This window comes from Phodopus roborovskii, unplaced genomic scaffold, assembly GCF_943737965.1.
Source record: "Phodopus roborovskii unplaced genomic scaffold, PHOROB, whole genome shotgun sequence".
Taxonomy (NCBI): Eukaryota; Metazoa; Chordata; class Mammalia; order Rodentia; family Cricetidae; genus Phodopus; species Phodopus roborovskii.
Genome location: NW_026125059.1, coordinates 2,061,570 through 2,078,494, shown reverse-complemented (window position 1 = coordinate 2,078,494; position 16,925 = coordinate 2,061,570). Strand labels below are relative to the sequence as shown.

At 51.8% G+C, this 16,925-nt stretch overlaps 1 protein-coding gene across 1 annotated transcript in view; it reads left to right on the top strand.

The window, feature by feature from the left end:
* Cdh4 (cadherin 4) overlaps nt 1-8,941 on the top strand; it is a 474,888-nt gene extending 465,947 nt beyond the window's left edge. Inside the window, exons 13-16 of the mRNA XM_051185090.1 lie at nt 122-355; nt 2,801-2,940; nt 3,689-3,853; nt 8,724-8,941. Of these exons, the coding sequence (XP_051041047.1) occupies nt 122-355; nt 2,801-2,940; nt 3,689-3,853; nt 8,724-8,930 (746 nt within the window). The 3' untranslated portion in view covers nt 8,931-8,941. The remainder of the gene's footprint in view (nt 1-121; nt 356-2,800; nt 2,941-3,688; nt 3,854-8,723) is intronic.
* The last annotated feature ends 7,984 nt before the right edge of the window (nt 8,942-16,925 follow it).

The following is a 16,925-nucleotide window of genomic DNA, read 5'->3' as shown; positions in this document are numbered from 1 at the left end:
ATGATGTGTGTGCATGCACATGTGTTGTGACTATGTGTGCGTGTGTGTTATGTGCACATGTGTGCATGATCTATGGAAAGGGGAGTTGACCATTGGCTCAATGTTGCCATCCTCACTCCAGGTGACTATGCCCAGCTCAGCTTGCGCATTCTGTACCTGGAGGCGGGGATGTATGATGTCCCCATCATCGTCACGGACTCTGGCAACCCTCCCCTGTCCAACACGTCCATCATAAAAGTGAAGGTGTGCCCGTGTGATGAGAATGGTGACTGCACCACCATTGGTGCAGTGGCTGCAGCTGGCCTGGGCACGGGTGCCATTGTGGCTATCCTCATTTGCATCGTGATCCTGCTAAGTGAGTATGGGCTTCACGGGTGCAGGTGTTCTGGTTCCCACAGACAGGCAGGCGTCGGGAATGAGATCCACGCTGCTCCACAGCCACTTTACTTAGCAGCTTCCTGTCTACTGGCAACCTCCCTGAAGTCCAACCAGACTGGTCCATACAGGATAAGGAAGTAGGATCTCCCACCCCGACACGACCCATCATCGGCCTCTGCCTCCCAAAGGCCCCTGGACCCCAGTATGTGCAGCCCACTCTCAAGTAGACACTGAGGGAATGCCCGTTCCCGTCTGTCAGCATCCCCCGCAAGCGCCCAGCCCGTGTCTCTTAACTAGTCACATTATACAGGTGTCTCAGCACCAATCTCTCGCTGGGAATGGAGTGTGCTCATTGGCTCTGGTGGTGTCACGTGCTCCGGTGGCTTCCTGCATTTCCCAGAGCCCTGAGGCTCCCTGATCAGGGTTAAGGGCAATGGGGAACAAGAGGGATGCTTAGAAATGATGCCGATGTACCATCCTCCTACCTGGACAGTTGCCCTGGCCCACAGTAGCCCAGAGACCACAACAGCAGTCACGGCAGAGGGTCAGCAGCCCCTGTCCTAATTACACTGAGCTAAAGGGCCTCCACCGTGTACTGGAAAGGGCTAAGGATCAGACATCCCCCACTTGGATGAAAACAAGCCACACACATCTTTCTTCTATTCCAGACCCAGGGCTCCTAACTACACCTGGCCAAGGCCTTTGACCAGACCATCAGTGTGGTGGCATCTTCTTTATGTGGGATCAGAAATAGCCCCACTGTGGGGGAGGTGACTCTTGGGCAGGGTTGGGGCCTGCCTTCTCCTCCGAAGACACAACAGACAGGGATAGAGAATACAACAGTAGGCAGTACCCGTGTGAGAATGGACCTACCAGCCAGAGGAGCCTGGGTCCCTCTCCAGCCTCTTGAGTGTTCCAAGCCAGGGATCCAAGTCCCGCCACCCTGTCAGAGAATGAGGCATAGAGGGGCACAGCCCTTCTCCCACAAGCGCCCTCCACGTCTCCTCGGGAGACGTATCTGAGATACCAGCTGCACAGCGGACTCTCTGGCCACTTGATCTGGTGGAGAGTGGCTCAAGGTTTCTGGTTTCTGCTTAGATTCTCGATGGTGGGAGCTACCGCACTATCTCCAGTTCCCTGTCCACAACCTGGGCCACATCAAGAGGTCCCCTGGCTACCACCTCGTCCTATGTTTGGAAGAAATACTGTCAGTGCAGGGTTCTGGCCTCCAAGCTAGCTGACCACCCACAGGCAGTCGGCAGCCCTCCCTCACTCCCTGCTTCCCTCCACATGGGGTTCCTGTTGACGCACTCTGACCGACCGACCGGTACCCCCTCTAATGCCTGATAGAGCAGAGATGACAGGAGGCCGCGGGAAGCTCACCTGCGGGACAACGCCTTCATGAGGACCCAGGCGCCCCCGCCCCCACCCCACCGTCTCCTGCATGTTCACAGCAGCCCTGCCCTCAGAACACAGACAGGAACAGAGACCTAGCAGGGAGGGGCATGCAAGAGCTGAGGCTCCCAGGGGTCCAGAGATAAGCAGCAGGCCACAGGACAAGGAGCCAAGGCCAGTGGCAAAGCAGGCACACCCACAATGTGACAGGGAGGAGACATGACTTCTCATTCTGCACCCGAGTCCTTTGGGTAGGAGAACCCTGGGATTGCCCCCCAGCCAGTCTTCCTTCCTGGGTAAGCTTCCCCTTACCCCAGTGTGTTCCCCAGGAGCAATCTCTGAGTTATAGGACATGGCTTCCACTCAGCCCTGACCGACCCGCTGGGTCCCTTTCTGGGCTCCCTCCAACATGGGGCTGGGGTGTCACTGCACATGGCTCCTGCCTAGAAACATGCTACCTTCCCTTTGCCTTCTGGACACAAAGCCCTGCCTCCCATAGTTCTGAAGAATAATGGCCCCTCGGTTCACCCTCGACCCTTGTCCTCCTGACCCTTAAGTAGTGGCATCTGTGCTCAGTCAGCCACCTCCATGAAAGAAGGAATTAATCCAGTGGGCCATTTGCACCCTGGGGTTCCACATCTGTATACGCAATCAATTGCAGATAAAATATTCACAAAAACGAATTGCATGGCAGAGGGTGGAGAGATGACTCAGTAGTAAGAGCAATTACTGCAAAAGCAAAAGAACCTGAGTTCAAATCCCTAGAATCCCTGGGCACAGCTGTGCACACGCCTGTAACCCCACTGTGCGGCGTAAGGACAGGGCAAACTGTGCACATATCTACCTGCTTACATAGATGAACACAGAATACACATGCACCCAACCATCGTATGGTATGTTCATGATATGCCTGGCCGTGCACATCTGTAGACACAACGGGCCACACAAGCACACACATTTGCATATGCGCACAGATGTATGCCCATGTATGCATTCTCTGCTCATAGTGTGGCCCCTCCTCTCGTAGCCATGGTCCTGTTGTTCGTTGTGTGGATGAAGAGGAGGGAGAAGGAACGACACACAAAGCAGCTGCTCATCGACCCTGAGGACGATGTGCGCGACAACATCCTCAAGTATGACGAGGAAGGCGGCGGCGAGGAGGACCAGGTGAGCCCCAGCCGGGTCTCAGCCTCCCTACTGCGTTCCTGGGGATCAGCAGGGCTCAGGAGGGCTCATTCTGGGGTTTTAGTCATACAGGACCTGTCCTGTTTCTTATGGAAAGGTATCGTGCGCTGCTTTGCAGAGGCACAGATCTGGGCCCAGGCTGCAGCCTCTCCCCTGTGTGCTCAGGCCTGGGCTGACTAGGGAGGTTCTGTCTGCATCAGACCTGTCCTCCTCCCATGCTCCTCCCTCTCCAGCCTCCAGCACCCACCCACTACTGTCCTGTGTCCTGGAGGAAACAGGACAGAGGCTTCTGGGCACACTAGACCTACCTCCTGGACTCTCCCAGCGGGGGCTCTCTGACCAGGATGGGTGGGCTACACAGAGCTATCTAGTAGCAGCAAGGAGGACCCAGCCCTTTCCTATGGGCGCTAGGGCTGCAAGGCGGCAATATAACAAGGCCGCTGAGCTGCAGGCCAGAGGCTCATTTGCTAGGAGGGAGCCTCAGGCTCTGGCAAGGCAACTGTCAGCATAGGCTCCATGGCTACCTGGAGGTCAGGCGGGACTGGGGCAAATGCAAAGGGGCTGGATAATGTGGGCCGGGCAGGCCTGGGGGTGGAACAGGACAGTTGAGTGTGCTTGGAGACTGATACGGAAGCACCCTCAGAACCGGTGCTGGACAAAACTGAACAAGGAAGGATGTGCTCAGGAGTCTCCAGCTCCCTCCCCTGACTCATGTGGCCTCCATCCCCAGGACTATGACCTCAGCCAGCTACAACAGCCGGAAGCCATGGAGCACGTGTTGAGCAAGGCCCCTGGTGTGCGGAGGGTGGATGAACGGCCAGTAGGTGCCGAGCCCCAGTACCCAGTGAGGCCTGTGGTGCCTCACCCAGGTGACATCGGAGACTTCATCAATGAGGTATGAACCTTGGGAGAACCTGAGCAAGGAGTCTCCTTTAAAAGTAAAATCCTATCACACACAGAGACAGAGACAGAGACAGAGACAGAGAGAGACAGAGGCAGAGAGAGAGAGAGAGAGAGAGAGAGAGAGAGAGAGAGAGAACGCTCTATAGGGTCAGAGGTGGCTAGACCCAGACTTGAGGCCAGACCTGACATCCTGCTGTGTGGCCTTGAGCACATTAGCTGCTGACTTGGCATCTCTGAGGAGGCCTACGGTTCTTGGCTTTGGAGCTTAGCCCTCACCAGATGCTCAGCGGAAAATGGGATCAATTGGGCCCCTGTAGGAAGAATTAGTCTCAGGAGAAATGGCCAATGCACCAATATAGCTCTTGGGCACTCTAAGACAATAATGCTGGGAATGTCCTTCCCACCCACAATGGAACCGTGGTACCCCAGGAAACTGACCTGCATGTCTCTTCTTAGCCACCTCTGACCCCCAAGCCCATCACAACCTAAAGGCGGGAATCCAAGCACCCCACAGAGCCCTTTTGGGCCCTCAGCATTTGGCTGTATTAAGACCTAACAGCAAGACCTCGGCACCCTATAAGAAACTTGGTGTCTCACAAAACTTGCCATCTGCTCGCAGGCTGCGGAAGGAGGGTGCGGGGGGGGGGGGGAATGAGAGGTCCCCTTTGGGGGCACATGTCTAGCCATTGCTAGGGGTAGGGAACAGTGAGTTTAAAAATGTCAGGTGACCTCTAAGGCCGGCCATAGGTGAGAGCGATAACACCACACCGGGAGTCAAGAATCTGGGGAAAAAAAAAAAAAACCACACAGTTACCATAGTTCTGGAAACAAAATGGCTTCTGTCAGGATATGTCGTTGCTCAACCAAACGTGTCCCTGGCTAACACCTCTGTCCACCTTCTTGTGCAAACAGAAACAGTAAAAGCAGCTTCCCATGTGTGACCCGCCAGCATGGAGTGGGAGGGGTGGGTTGTGGCCACACCTCCAGGTCCTCGAGACTCACTGTATTAGAAGCGGGGTCAGCAACACTGATACCTCAGCCAGTGGCAGATTCTCTTACAGGATAACCCAGGTTGCGAGTCGGCAAACACCCAAATGTTCCCTCACGGCACTCATAGGGAATGTCACCAAGTCCTGAAGTCACACCACTGTCTCAGTTAGGGCTTCTGTCGCTGTGAAGAGACACCAGGTGTACAGCAACTCTTGTAAAGGAAACGCTTAACTGGGTGGCTGCTTACAGTTGCAGAGGTTCAGTCCATTATCATGGTGGGGAGCATGGCAGCGTGCGGGACAAGGACTTGGTACTGGGGAGTTAGTTGAGAGTCCTACATCTTGCGGGCAACAGGAAGTCGACTGAGACGCACTAGGTAGTAAGTATCCTGAGCATAGGAAGCGACAAAGCCCGCCCCCACAGTGACACACTTCCTCTAACAAGGCCACACCCACCCCAACAAAGCCACACCTCCCAACACTCCCTTTGAGATTGTGGGGGCCCATTACATTCAAACTGTCACAGCCACTGATACTCAGACAGTATCATGAGAAACAAAATGCTTAGGTCACGCAAAGCATGGCCCACCAACCCCCAACCTACACTACACAGCCCGTTTTTTTAAAAACACTCAGAAGAAATTACAGAGAGTAAAAGTATAGGTTATGAGAATAACATTCCCTTCCCAGGGCAGAGTTGAGTCAAAGCAACTCCCGGAAGAACATGCATAGCATTCACTCCATAATGGGGAGTTAGAAAGAGTGAGTATAAGAACAAACCTCCAAATGGAGAAGGAATGGGGAGGAATAAAACAAATAAATTTTTTAAAACAATTTAAAGAGAAAGATCATAAAAAGAGAGAGAATTAAAAGAGTATGAAGACTCAGGGCCAGGCTCAAGGGCAGAGTGCTAGCCTCATAGCACAAGGCTCTAGGTTTTTGATACCCAGCTCTGCAGAGAATTGAACACGCTGATTTTGTCATCTGAACCACACACACAGTGAGATCCAGGCCTGGGCTGAAGGAGACCATCTTTTAAAAACAAAAATAGCAAGGGAGAAGCAGTTCTGTCCTTCATCTTGCCTGACCCATATCCACAACCTTAACTCTAACCCAATTTTGCCCTATCCTTGACATTGACAAGCTCCTAACCATACTCATAACCCTAACATAGTTCTAACCATAACCCTAACCCTAGCCTGAAACTTAGTCTTTGAATTAAACCTATTCCTAATCCTAACCCCAACTCTAGCCCTAACCCTAAACTTAGCCCTAGCCCTGAATTTGCCCCTGTACCTAACCCTGTTCCAACCCTAACCCTTGATAGGGCAGCAGACTACACATGCTCCAGCCCAGGACCAAGCCTCGTTCTTTTTTTATTAATTTATTTTTTACATCCAATCCCAGTTACCCTCTCTTCTCTCCTCCTGCTCTCCCCACTCTGCCCCCTACCTCCCATCTCCTCCTCAGAGAGGGTAAGACCTCCCATAGGAACTCTACTAAGTCTGTCCCATCATCTCCTTGAAGCAGGACCAAGACAACACTCTGCCCTCCATACCCCTGTGTCTAGGTTGGGCAAGGTATCTCTCCATATAGGATGGGCTCCACTAAGTCAGTTTGGGCATTAGAGTTAGATACTGTCCCAGCCACACCATTATCACCTTTATTAAAGGAGTCTATTTTGGTCTTGTACAGGTTCCCCATTCCACAGACCAGAGTCAGTGATCTCACACTAGCTTGGGTCAGCTGATTCTGTGGGTTTTCCCATCATGGTCTTAACTCCTTTGTTCATATTATTGCTCCCCCCTCACTTAAATTGTACTTCAGGAGCATGGCCCACTGGCTAGTTATGGGTTTCTGCATCTGCTTCCATCTATTTCTGGAAGAGGGCTCTAGCTTCCCTGGGTTTGTGGATTGAATGCTGGTTATCTTTTGCTTTATGTCTGGTATCCACTTAAGAGTGAGTACATACTATATTTGTCTTTCTGGTTTTGGGTTACCTCACTCAGGATGGATTTTTCTAGTTCTGTCCATTTGCCTGTGAATTTTAGGATGTCATTTTTTACTGCTGACTAGTACTCCATTGTGTAAATATACCACATTTTCTTTATCCGTTCTTCAGGTGAGGAGCATCTAGGTTGTTTCCAAGATCTATTACAAATAATGATGCTATGAACATAGTTGAGCAAATGTCCTTGTGGTGTGACTGTGGCTCCATGGGGCATATGCCCCAAAGTGGTATTGCAGGGTCTTGAGGTAGTTTGAGCCCTAATTTTCTGAGAAATCGCCATAATGATTTCCACGGCAGCTGTACAAGTTTGCACTCCCACCAGCAATGGAGGAGTGTTCCCCTTTCTCCACATCCTCTCCAACATAAGCTGTCATTGGTGTTCTTGATCTTAGCCATTCTGATCAGTCTATGATGGAATCTCAGAGTTGTTTCGATTTTCATTTCCCTGATGAACTAAGGATGTTGAGCATTTCCTTAAGTGTCTTTTGGCCATTTGAGATTGTTCTGTTGAGAATTCTCTGTTTAGATCTGTACCCCATTTTTAATTGGATTATTTGGTGTTTTCATGACTAGCTTCTTGAGTTCTTTGTATATTTTGGAGATTGGCCCTCTGACTGATGTGGGGTTGGTAAAGATCTTTTCCCATTCTGTAGGCTGACATTTCACCTTTGTGACCATGTTCTTTGCTTTACAGAGGTTTCTTAGTTTCAAAAGGTCCCATTTATTAGCTGTTGCTCTCAGTGTCTGTGCTACTGATGTTCTATTTAGGAAGTGGTCTCCTGTGCCTATGTGTTCAAGTGTATTTCCCACTTTCTCTTCTAAGAGGTTCAGTGTGAATGGATTTATATTGAGGTCTTTGATCCATTTGGACTTGAGTATTGTGCATGGCAACAGATGTGGATCTATCTACATTCTACATGTCAGCATCCAGTTATACCAGCACCATTTGTTGAATATGGATTTTTTTTCATTTTATATTTTTAGCTTCTTTGTCAAAAATTAAGTGCTCATAGGTGTGTGGGTTGACATCAGGATCTTTGATTCAATTCCACTGGTCTACCTGTCTGTTTTTATGCCAGTACCAAGCTGTGTCCACTACCGTAGGGCTTGAAGTCAGGGATGATGATGCCCCCTGGTGATCCTATATTGTACAGAATTGATTTGACTATCCTGGGGTTTTTTGTTTGTTTTTCCATATGAAGTTAAATATTTTTCTTTCAAGATCTATGAAGAATTGTGCTAGTTTTTTGAAGGGGATTGCACTGAATCTGTAGATTACTTCTGGTAGGATTGCTATTTTTACTGTGTTGATCCTACCTCTCCAAGGGCATGGGAGAGCTTTCCATTTTCTGACATCTTCTTTAATTTCTTTCTTTAAAGACTCAAAGTTCTTGTCACACAGGTCTCTCACGTCACCCGGAGATAGTTTGTGTCCCTTGTTCCCAGCCTTGTTCTTAAAGCAGCTGCCGGTGGCTTTGACTCCACCCCACCCCCACATCCCATGTCCTACTTTTTAGATTTACATACTTTATTTTATGCGTTTGAGTACTTCAGTGCCCACAGAGGTCAGAAGATGGGGTGATTTCGCTAGAACTGGAGTTACAGATGGCTGTGAGCCGCCGCGTGGGTGGGTACTCAAGAACACAAGGGTAGCAAGTGCTGTCTCTCTGGCCCCTGTGTCTGCTCTTATAAACAAATTCTCCCTCATGTGGTCCTTGGAAACACACCGCAGACAAACAAACACATGCAGCAATTACTGAGTGCCTACTGTATACAAGATCCTGCCCCCACCCCCGCGTGCTTGTGTGGGTCCTCCACAGCAGCACACACTCCGCCCTAACCCTTGTCTCTGCGATCCCCAGGGACTGCGGGCTGCTGACAATGACCCCACGGCTCCCCCCTATGACTCTCTGCTGGTCTTCGACTATGAGGGCAGTGGTTCTACTGCAGGCTCCGTCAGCTCCCTGAACTCCTCCAGCTCTGGGGATCAAGATTATGACTACTTGAATGACTGGGGGCCCCGATTCAAGAAACTGGCGGACATGTATGGGGGTGGCGAGGAGGATTAGCCAACCTCACCTCCCCACCCCCGCTGACGTGAGAAGGCCGAGCAGCGGGACTGAGCCAGGGACACTGGAGTTGTCCTGGTGTCAAGAGGCCCCTCCCCACAGTGGAGCTGCGCAGTGCGGACACAGGGCCACCAGGCACACCCACCACCACTGCGGCATCTCGGCAGCCACGTACCGCGAAGGGAGAGCCAGAGGCACAGCCCTAACTTGAATTTCTTACAACAGAAGCACTGTTAAAACAAACACAAAAAAACAAACAAAACACACACACAAAAAAACAAAAGTGCCTTTTGGTACACGTGACAGATTCCCTAACTCAGGAGTGACTGAAAGAGGCCACAGCCCGAGGCCCCACCTCTGTCCACCCCGCCCACAGCCCCTGACCCCATCTGGTCCCCTCTAAAGGCAACAGGCAAGGAGTGGAAGAGAATGTGTCTTTTTTTTTTTAAAAAAAAAAAAAAAAAAAAAGTCTTTTATTAAGAAAAAGAAAGGGGACGGCTTATTTGCAAAAATAGCATGGGGCCCAGATCTCCACAGCTTTGGTCGTGTGCAGTCGGTGTCTCCCCAAGGCTGCTAAGTAAGGACCGGACCTTCCAGTGCCAAAAGGCAGTGGCTAGCCCACCTCCATCAGCAGAGACTCTTCTTGGTGGATTCGGCTTTCACCTGAACTTGTGTCCTGCCCCGCCCCCCGAGATACTGTAAATAGCTGGGCAGGTGTGGGATGCTGACAGACCACCCCAAGTGGTCCTTACCTGCGTACTTGGCCACTGACATGTCCGCCAGAAAGCCTCTGGACCAGCCGTCACCCCCAATACCACTGAGGTCCCTTTTGCTTTGGCCCAGGACAGCGCGTTGTCTAAGAAGCCACAGCATCCTGATGAATCCTGGCACCGCCCTCCACTCTTCGGGGTGAGCCCCTGAGGGGTCCAGTTGAAGGCACAGCACCCCTCAACGGGACCCCTGAATGCACTCAACACACTCCCCAGGCTGTGCAGACGGCGGAGGGCAAAGCCTGGCCAGACTGTGGCAGCTGCTTAGCTCTCCTGGGCCCATTTAGCCCAAGCTCCTACCTGGCCCCGTGAACTGCTACAGATGTCAGGGCCTATTCCAAGTGGCCGGTGAGAGCGTGTCCGTGTGGCCACAGATGCTCTGGCTTGGACCCATGCTCCCATTGTTCTCGGGACCTGGCATTGCTCTTTGCGTGGGTAGCTTGACACAGGGCAGGCTGGGCGGAGCGTGTGTAGGATAGTGAACAGGCCCTGTACAAGGACCTGTGGGAGATGGCAAAACTGCCCTTCCCACTAGGGGGGGAAATAGATCTAGGGTGTTCACAAAGGAACCCTGGGATGGGGCAGAAAGGCAGGCATTGGGGCGAGCCACCCTGTGCTGAGTCAGCTTTCTGGCTTACCCCAAGCAGTACGACATACTCCCCAAGAAAAAGGCCCAGAGTGCTGGTAACTTGGTGTCTGAGGCTCCTTGGGAGAGACAATGGAAATCACAGCATTGATGAAAAATAAGTTCCCCCCAGACCCCCAGCCTAGACCTACTACTAGGGGCCAGGATGGCTTCAAAAGGGCTTGGGGGTACCCAAGAGATAGCATGCTCCCAGCCAGAGGTCTCTAATTCATGGCACCTTGTTGCCTATGGCTTACCCATGGCTAGGTTCATCTCCTTTTCCAGACTGCTTTGGCCTCAAAGATGCACCCGAGCCAAGTCACGGGTGCCAAACTTGTGGGTATGACCCACTGGATGTCAGGGTTCTTTCCCAAACCAAACCTGTCCCCACTCTGAATTCCTGGACTAGAACTTGCCGTGTTCAGCTGTGTCCATTCTTACTCCTCACACGGCTGTCCTAAGAGGTTTCTAGTTTCCTGGGAGCCCTCTTCCTTACAGCCAGCCAAGCCAGCAGAACTCATGGATGGCCAGGGGTGGGGCCTAGGGATGGGGTGGGGGGGGAGATAAGCTCTCCTATGCAAATTGCTCGGAGTCCACAACTAGTGAGGGTGGTACTGAACTTGGCATGGCCATTGCTGGCATTGCTATGGGTCAGGGCTGGGGGAATGAGAAGAATTTTCTGGGTTTGATTTTGGAAAACCCAGGAATTGTGATTGCTCTATTGCAAGTACAAATATGATTGGAAACATGGTAGTCCTGAACTCTCCTCTGAAATCCCAAGGCTTTCTTGGAACCCTGAGATGGGAGGGACCAAATCTATCAGCCTTCTGGAGGACTCTCACCTGCCTGCACCTTCCCTTGACCTCCCCACCCCCACCCTGAGCCTCTGTCACTTCCAGGCCCCTGCAGGAATGTTCATGGGGTTCCCTAAAAGCTGGACGGCTTGCCCCTTCCACCCAACTCCCCAATCAGTGAGAAAGATAGGGTTCCACACATCCCCAGACTCATCTCAGAACTCTGTCCCAAGGCCAACGAGTTAGCATTAGCAAAGCATTCAGTCGGTGTCAAATGTTTCTCTTCTGTAGCTTGTAGATATGACGTGTCAGGGCCCAGCCAAACGGGGCGGCTGGTGGGCCAGCTCTGTGCGGTACAAGGATGCCGTTCCTGTAGGGAGAAATCTGCACTACTGAGCAGCTTGGAAGACCACCTGGCCTCAGTCACGCCTGACTCCCAGCCAGCACATCCAAAACACTGGGCCCCCTGCCACCAAAGCGTCAGAGTAACGGCCAATCAATCGTCAGGCCCTCAGAGATGCCTCAGTTTCCCCAGAGTGAGTACGTGACGTGGTCCATTGACAATGACGCCTCCACGCTCTCCAAGGTAAACAGGGGAAGGGAAGTTTCCACTTACACCCAAGCTGAAAGACAAAACCAAAAACTCAAAGCAGAATAGCCCTGCATAGAGTGCCAGGTGCAGTATGTCATACCGAATACCGAGCAGGCTCTGCCACACCAGCCAGCCGGTGAAAACCACCTCCATATACACCTGGGACGCATCTTGCTTTTTCTTCCTCTTTTTTTTTTTAATTATGATTTTTTTTGCATGTTTATTTTCGAAAATGGACAAATGTGTAGCAGCCCGCATGACCGTGGTTGTTTTGGGAAAGATACCGGAGTATGATGTATGTGTTCACACTGCAGCTCTGAGCATCTTGCGGTGAGACGGATGTTCCGACTTTTTTGTAATCGTCAACAGCACAAATATTTTGTATTGTCGTTTGTATCATTTTGTATCGAAAAAAAAAGGAAAAAAAAAAAAAGGGAAGAGAGTCAGTGCTTTCACTGTGTTTTTAGTGCCGGTGGTCTTGGTTCCGAAGGGAACAGGAGCTTTGCGGAATTGTTGTGTCCTGGAGAGGGGTCCAAAGGAGTAAATAAAGTCCCCTTTTAAGTAGTTGGCCTCTGACTTTTGTGTTCTTACATGCATTTCAGAATTCAGGACCGTGGGCAGGACCTGAGGGCAGCTGGTGGCAGGATGAGCCCTGGTCACACAAGTGGCTTACTGGGTCCCTGCTGTGTTAAAGCCTGGGCTCCAGAAAAGAAGAACAACCAGGCCCATTCCTCACACATCTGAAGCCCACAGGTCCTATGCAGGTAGCAGGAATTCCAATTGTTCTTAACAATAACAACTCAGAGTCAATGCTGAAGATCAGAGAAGCCAAGTGGCCAGTCACTACAGATGCTCGCTCAGACCAAACGGGCCATGTGTCCTCACACGGCTTCCTCAGAAGCTTAGACTGCTTCTCGCTCTCTTGTCTCTTCCTTCCTTATATTCCTCTCCACCCGGCCATCTCTCTCCTGTCTACGCCTCCCTAGTGCTGGGGTTAAAGGCATGGGATCCCCCTTGTGTGAGCTCTGTTTCTCTTTTAGACTGATTCTCTCTCGTGTGGCCCAGGCTGGCCTTGAACTCACAGAAGATCCTCCTGCCTCTGTCCCCAGAGTGCTGAGATTCAAGGTGTGCGCCACCACTGCCTGGCCTCTACCTAGTGTGGCTGGCTTTGCACTCTGATCTTCAGGCAAGCTTCGTTAGATCACAAACAAGATATCATCACCACATATGTGTATTTAAATTTTTAGGTTATAAATTGAACTCGTAGTTAAAGTATGCGCATCAATGAACACAACCTTTGACACCAAAGAACGACGGGTTTAGATTGCGAGCAGTTGCCTTGTTTTGTTTTTATTTATGGCGCTGGGGATCAAATCCATGGCCTCTCATATGCTAGGCAGGTGCTCTACCACTGAGCCGTATCCCGTGCCCTAAAATGTGTGGCATGCAAGAGTGAACTACCCACCACCCTGCCTTCCTACCCTAGCATTGACGTCCGTACATGGCCTCTTTGCCTAAGCATTCCTGCCCCCCCACACACACCAATCCCTTGGAGCTTTGGACTGGTCCACTTTGAAAAAATAAATTTAGAGGAAAGAAAAACAGAAAGAAAACTAAGGTGTCTTTGGGGGAACTAAAACGGGGCCGTCTTTACTGGCTGAAGGCAATCTGTGATAAACACCAGGGGCCTGGGACCCACGGTGGACTGAAGGAGTAACTCCATGGCCCTGGGTACTAAGGATTCATTCCAATGTCACGGGACAGAGTCAAATCTGTCATTGAGTGCTCACATGCATACACGTGCACGCACACACACACACACACAACCTTGTATGTACACACATGTACACACATATACACATGCCTATATGCAAACACGCATGCATGCTCACATGCGTATGTAGGTGTGTACGTACATGCGCACAAACAGGCCCCAACCACTGGCATTTTAGTGCAACCCATCCTAGCTGTCACTGGCACCGTCAGGGACCACGACCCAGGGTATCACTTGGCTGAGCGCCTTGAGCGTCTCTTGCCTTCCCTGTGCGTTCACCTTGCACCTGAGTCCTCTGCCCTGTACCTTACTCCTCCCAGCCTGCTTCTGGACCCTCCTCCCCTCCTCAGCTTTATTTACTTGCTCTTTTCTTCCTTCACATCTTCCTTCTTCGTGTCCCTGCCTGGTCCCAGGCAAGGACAGGACAGGATCCACGTCCCCAGGCAGAGCTGTGACCACCATTAGAGCCGGAGGCTTGCCAGCACTGGAACAGCAGGTGATAACCACACATCACGTCAATTTCACGCTCCTGCTATTGGGACCTAGACGGCCAACATGCTCTGTCCTCTGCAGACATATGGTCAGCACCAGCCAGCTTCCTCCCAGCTGGGGCGGTCACTCTTAGTCCCTAAAGGGCAACTTAGGGAGCCATGTCCAGGCTTTGTTCTCTGTAGTTTCCAGAGCTTTCTGGCACAGTGCTCTATGAATAAGAATGCTCTAACCATCTCGACAGACTCCAGACCCTAAAAGCTGCCCTACTCTGCCGATCAGGAGTCCACCCATACCAGGCTCCTCTGCTAGCCCCACAGAACCAGCCATGAGATGTGGAGACTGAGAGACGCGTGTGTCTTCCCTGAGGCCCTTGGTGGCCAGGCAAGGGTAGAGCCGACTGAGATTCCTTACAGCTTCCAGCTCCAAGGGACACCCACAAGGTTCACTGGAGCCACAAAACCTGGGGTCTGCTCCCACACAGTACAGAGGCTTCTACCAAGCACACTTCACCCACCCTATCACCCACCTTCCAGCAGCAAGACCCACTGTCACAGCAGGGGACAAAGCAGGCACCCATACGGAATCACGCGGTGATGCTGCCAGACACCAGCCTGCCAAGCCTGCTCTTGGAACTGGCGGCCCACGGAGCTGTGAGAAGTTATTTCGTTACAGCAACACAAAGACACCAGCACAGGAGACCAGGCACCATCTGCAGCCCCAGCCTGCAGCCAGAGCGCTAGGTGGATGTCAGGACAGAAGCGGGGACTCCCATGTGTAGTCACATCTGGGAGACAAGCAAGGGTTCCAACATCCAGGCCCTACCTGGCAGCAGCGCCCTCCTTCCTCCTCAAAACCAGCCAGAGAACCAGACGCCTGAGCCCGTCTCCCTGGGACAAACATCAGCAGGTATCCCTCCCCGGAACCAGGCAAGCGTCCCCGGTCCCTGGAGACCAGATGCCCTCTTGACTGTCTAAGTGACATGGCTGCATAGTATCGGCCACCAGATGCCCTTGGGCCACCAGTGGCTGCTGCACCCAAAGGTGAAAGGCATTGTGGGCTGGACCAGGGTTTCCCAGGAGAAATCTGCTTGGATGTGAGCTCATGCTTGGCCCAAGCTTCCTGTGTGCATCCAACCTGAGTCTCCCGAACAATACCAGGAGAAACCCTGTAGTCCCGGGCCTGATCTAGGCTGGAGTCTTGGCAGGGCACAGGCCACTCCTGAACTGGTAAATCAGGGTTCAGCCACAGCAACAATCGCCTGACAGGAGAGCCATGCCCTTTGCCAGGACACGTGTCATGTGATCCCACAGAGAACGTGCCTGTTGCCCACAGGTGGCTGGCTGTCTTCCACCCCCGGCCCCCGACACCCCAGCCTTCCCAGCTAGAGTCCCTCCGCAGCATCCTGACATCTGGGCCTCCCTTCCTGGGTAGCATGGGACACTCCAAAGGCAAGGACAAATGTCACCAGCATTCTTCCCACCAGCCTGGTCCCAGAGCCGCGTCAAGCCCCAAATGAACACGCAGACGCTATATTAGTTATGAAACTGTTGGCTGTTGGCTTGGGCTTCTTATTGGCTAGCTCTTAATTATTAATTATTAACCCTTAACCCATCTCTATTAATCTAAGTTATTTCCACATGGTCTTATCTGACCGGAGAGAGGCCTTACTTGCATCCTCTCTTTCCTGAGCTCACATGACGACTCCTCTCTATATACACTTCCCAGAATCCTCCTTGTCTCCTAGTCCCACCTATCACCCTGCCTCATTGGTCACGGTGCTTTATTCATCAACCAATAAAAGAAAGGTATGTACAGAAGACATCCCCATCAGCCAAGACTACCAGGGGCAGACTGAGAGGCTCGAGGTGAGCACAGGCCACATCAGGAACTGCAGGCGTTTGTTTCAGGGCGGTGACCTAAAGCCGGGTTCCCAGAAGCACAATTAGGTCTGCAACTCAGGGCGTCCCAGAGCTCAGACTCACCCCCCCCCTCCCGTACCACGTGGGCATGCCTCTGCTTCCCATAGTGGGAACCATAACTGACTCTGGGCTGCTCAAGCTTTCCCACTGACCCAGTCATGTGCTCTCTCCCTGCTGGCCCGAGTCCCCGCAGCAGCTCACACCTTCATAGCCACACAACTGTAACTTGCCACACAAACCCACAGGCACTAGGCCCTGCCTAAAGAGAGAGCCCAGAGGGTCTGAGAACCCTGCCCCATCTGAACCAGCTGCTGGGTAATGACACCCCAGACCCAAGCCCTCAGTCCAGTCTCTCCCTGAAGATGTACCCTCCTTTAAAAAAAAAAAAATGGTTCATTCTAGGCTCCTTCTAGGGCAGAGGCTCAGAACTGGACACCCAGCCAGCAACACCTTCCTCCATCTCAGGAAAAGGTCACACTTCTCACACACACACACACACACACACACACACACACACACACACACACACACAAAGAGCCTTTGCTTGGATACAAACCTGCATTCACAATGTCATGCATAACAAAAAAAAATATCACTCACACAGTTAATTACAGTGCAACTGGTAATTGCAGGAACAATTAGCCACGTGTTCATTTTGAGGGTGCTGAGCAGCTAATGACATTTACAACTCGGCAAGTGCTCTGGCTGGGAAAGACAATGGGGCACACCCCTACAACCAGCCTCCTGGGGTGCAGCCACAAGATGCAAATGGAGTTGGGGGCTCTGTTGAGGATCCCCCACCCAGCTCCAAGGCAGAGGAAGGATCTGGGAAAACAACATGCAAAGTCCAGCTTAGGCCTTTTTCTGGAAGCCCAGAGACACTTAGATCTTTTCCTTAGACAGAAGTTGCTGCCCCCTTCTGCTACGGATGTGGGAGACCCAGAGCCTCCACTTCACAGGCCTGCACTGGGCACAGCCACCTACCTGGTACTGACTTCAGAGGCAGCTATCAGCAAACTCAACTGCAGC